Source organism: Camelina sativa, chromosome 12 (genome assembly GCF_000633955.1).
Source record: "Camelina sativa cultivar DH55 chromosome 12, Cs, whole genome shotgun sequence".
NCBI lineage: Eukaryota > Viridiplantae > Streptophyta > Magnoliopsida > Brassicales > Brassicaceae > Camelina > Camelina sativa.
In genome coordinates, this window is record NC_025696.1 from 22142787 (window position 1) to 22146739 (window position 3953).

The 3953-nt window shown below is 33.1% G+C and overlaps 1 protein-coding gene across 1 annotated transcript; it reads right to left on the reverse strand.

Annotated features, from left to right (window-relative positions):
* LOC104732438 (ER lumen protein-retaining receptor B-like) lies at positions 1987-3737 on the reverse strand. Its single transcript, XM_010451980.2, has 6 exons — positions 3475-3737; positions 3091-3356; positions 2873-2988; positions 2667-2740; positions 2376-2439; positions 1987-2289 (listed from the first exon to the last, which is right to left on the reverse strand). The coding sequence occupies exons 1-6, from the start codon at positions 3563-3565 to the stop codon at positions 2253-2255; spliced, it is 648 nt and encodes a 215-aa protein (XP_010450282.1). The 5' UTR covers positions 3566-3737; the 3' UTR covers positions 1987-2252.

Consider the following 3953-nt stretch of genomic DNA (forward strand, 5'->3'; position numbering starts at 1 on the left):
ACTGTAAATGTGGGATAAGACATTCTCATGTCATTGTTGAATCATGGATTAAACATTCTACATCATCGACATAGTTCAAATTATAGATTTACTTATATCTTTGTATTTCCTAAATTTGAAGTAGGATTCACGTTCATTTTGCAAGAGAAAAATCATCACCCCATTAACAGAGCATTCATTATGCTTTGGCTGGCAGTCAAGAATCGGCTTACAACAGGTGATCGTATGGTGTTATGGAATAGAGGTGTTGCCACTTCTCGTGGTTTTTGCCAAGCGCCGTTGGAGACCTTAGAGCATCTCTTCTTTGAATGCTCTTACTCTTCTCGGATCTGGGCAGGGCTAACCCGCAACCTCTTTCGTCATTACTATACCTCTCAGTTCAATCAGCTACTTCCGCTTCTCTCCTCCTCTGCCTTCAATGGAGCTACCCGGTTTCTTCTGCGTTTCGTTTTTCAGGCTGCAGTCCACACTATCTGGTGTGAGAGAAACAAACGACGGCACGGGGAACATCCCACCTCTGCGGCTCAGCTTACTCGGAACCTTGATCGCCTAGTATGCAACAGGCTGCTTTCCATTCAGAGCCTCACTCCTCACAAACTAAAGGATGGGCTCCAAATCTGGCTTCAATCACGAGCTTAGTTTACTACATTTTCAGTATTTTTTCTACACATTCTTTTAAATTCTTTAAATTCAGGATGCACTAGATTTTAACCTGCGGTACACCGTGTGCATATAATTTTTATTATTATTTATATTTTATATTGTATTTGTTATTTAAATATTAGATATTTTGCAAATAGCGGAATAACTAAATTTCCTGCCGTTTGTACGGTTAAATGTTTATATTAATTTTTTAACTCGTAATATACTTCATGATCATTTGTTTGTTATAATTAGTTTGTTTTGTTTAGTGTTTGAGATTCTATTTTGATTTTTAATTATTATAACAAAAAATAAGAGATTTAAATACATAATAAGTCATTTATAAGGTATGATTAAGTCACATTTTTTTAATGATTTAATAATTTTACACAGTCTTAGTTAAATCAATTTAATTTTATATATCAAATATGCTAATATTAATAGTGCTGACAAATAATAAAATAAGAATTTAACCCGTGTTAGCACAAATTTAATGATATTTTATTAATTCTAACATGTCCTTTTTATAACTCATTTACAATATAACCATATTATATAGTATTTTAAATTTTTTAATTTTACATATTCGAATATTTTAAAATTTTATTAAATTTATATATATTAATTATAATATTTAAATAAATGAGAATTGAAGTTTTTCTTACGTTAAGAATCAAAGCTAACAGGTTTTGGAAAACAAAAGGAGAAATATCTTCAAAACATAATAGAAAATATGTAGTTAAATATATTATAGATTATGTTTCCGTATTGATTTTGCTGTCATTTTTTAGTTGAAATGGAATGTAAAATATTTAGGAAACAAAATCTGAAGTAATACTATTTTTGGAAATTTTGTAGGGATTAACTTTGTAAATAAAAACAAATAAAAGGATAAAACCCAAAATGTACTGAAAATGTATATATAGATTCATTGTACAAAGGCTTTTTTGATCTGAATAAAATTTAACATTCATTCAAACAAAAAAAAAATTAGATGAAGGTCCGTGTCATGTCTTGGTTAATAGTATTTTTAAAAATACTTTATATATATATATATATATATATATAAATTTAATTTCATGATACATCTATCAAATAAATAATAATAAACACTGATGTCTTTTCGTTTCTCAAATAGAATGGTGTGGAATGGAGTGGCCGAGAGAGACTAGTTTGATGCTTAAAAAGCATTTGGTTAATTTCAAGAACATACATATTAGTTCGTTCTTGTTAGTCGTTAACATATCATATTCGTTTGATAACAGATATTATATACTTTATCGTAAAATTAGTCTTGGACGGACTTGAAGGACACACAAACAGAATGCTGAAATCGCGAGTAGATACATGAGAAGAGGATACTCCAACAAATTAACTATTTATATTTGAGAGCATTCAAAATCATGTTTATTGTTCCATATATAAAAATAAACTTACACCACTACTAATCTTGAAGGAGAACAAATACAGTTTTGAGAAGTACAACAAACTTAACAAGTTAGAGAGATGAAGAGTTTACACATTCTATATAAGCTTTCTCTTCTATAATCCCAAACTCCTCGTGGGCTATAACCAAATTTGTTTCCCAAAGCATCGAAATAAATTAGAGACTAAGCTGGTAGCTGCAGCTTTTTATTGTTTTTCCAGCTGTGTATTATGATTAATCCAAACCATTTAGGCAAGTGTGAGTTTATTTCAGGAACAAAGAGGCCAAAGATGGAAATATGTGTTACCTTTGGAAGTAGTAGTAGAAGAAATCAGCGTATAGCAATGTCTGAACGAGCCCAGCGATCCATGCTACGAAATAACACAACAAAATGTCAAAATGAATTCAGTTGAATTGTGTCACCGAATTATCGACAAACGCAACAGAAACTAAAAAGAAAAACTGTAATTCTTGAGCATGTCATGTTATGCAGTAAGAAGTTCACTAATCTAAGTAGGCACAAACATAACAAGAGATGCTTTTAATGTGCACAACTGGGGACTTGACAAAGAACTTTGAGGGAGGTAAGTAGTCATACTTATCCAGTGAACAAAGTGTGGTTCAGTGAAGTAACGGTAGATCCAGTTGAGGATGTAGAGTCCTCGGTATCCCCTGCAACAAAGACGACATCAAATTGTATATCAAATATGAAGCTTACTTAGAGTATAAAGAGACACAGATGTGAGATGTCAGCAAAGTGAATAGGATAGAAATGAAACTAGTCAACAAGAGAGATATGTATACCCGAGGAGAAATATGTATTGTCCTGTCAAGTTGTCGATATTTCTAGTCCTCTGCAGTAGAACAAGCTGAGGAAGTATAGCAACAGCCTCCAAGTACAATGAAAAAGTCCACAGGACCTGAAAGAAAGAAATTATTATAGAGAAGGAAGTGAAATAATAACACCTACCTTGAAAAAGAGAATGCAATATAAAGTGTTGTGGCGAGAAAGAAGAACAAACCTCAAGAAAGGTAAACTTTTCATGAATCAAAAGAGCCAAGAGTAAGCAGGGAAGCACAAGGAACCAATGACGAAACGTATCTTGCTCCCTATCATAAGTCCTAGGAACAGTCTTATGGTACCTCATGTACCAAACTATCGAAAACGAACTTCCTAAGAATATCAACTTCATAAGAGTGTTGTAGATTGAATAGAAACTCGTAAAGATATCTAAATATCGAGTCGCGAAGACAATGGCATAGAGTTCTTGAGTCTTTAGTGAAACACCTGCGAAATTCCCAAAACCAAAGGCGATGATGATACTCACTAAACATACATACAAAACCCAAATCATAAAATAACATTTTTTATTTCAAAAGGATTTGATTCTCGAAATGGAACATACCGGCGCAGGATTTGATGGTGTGGATCTTGAGAAGCAAGACAAGAACACTAGCTAGGTGAGTCATATCACCGGCTAATCTGAAAATGTTCATCTTGTTTTTGTTCTTCAACGGAATTTGAGAAACTCGATCGATTTAGGGTTTTATGAAGCTTCTTGCTTCGTTCGTAGCTGTCTTCTCCGGCGACGGCAACACGAGAGAGGTCTGTGCTAGATCTCGTTTCCGCTTCTGGTTTTTTTTTTCTCCTGGAAAAATTGAAAACAAACGGGTGAGAAAATCTTAAGCCCAGGCCCAAAGTTTCTTCCAAGTTTTGTAAACCGAAAGCTAATTGTTTGGTTACGGGACATGTCGGTTATTCCAAAACCAGATTAAACCAGCTACAACATGATACATGTGGAACTTCCACATACATCTATCAAGTAGGGAAATTTGAAAACTAAACTATATAACTGGTGTATTTGACCAAAAAAAAAAAAAAAAA

Excerpts from the sequence above, each read along its gene's own strand:
- LOC104732438 (XM_010451980.2), bottom strand. The coding sequence starts at position 3,565 with ATGAACATTTTCAGATTAGCCGGTGATATGACTCACCTAGCTAGTGTT. Across the intron at positions 3,357-3,474 it reads CACCATCAAATCCTGCGCCG|GTGTTTCACTAAAGACTCAA; the intron begins GTATGTTCCATT and ends GGAATTTCGCAG. Across the intron at positions 2,741-2,872 it reads CAATACATATTTCTCCTCGG|GGGATACCGAGGACTCTACA; the intron begins GTATACATATCT and ends TCTTTGTTGCAG.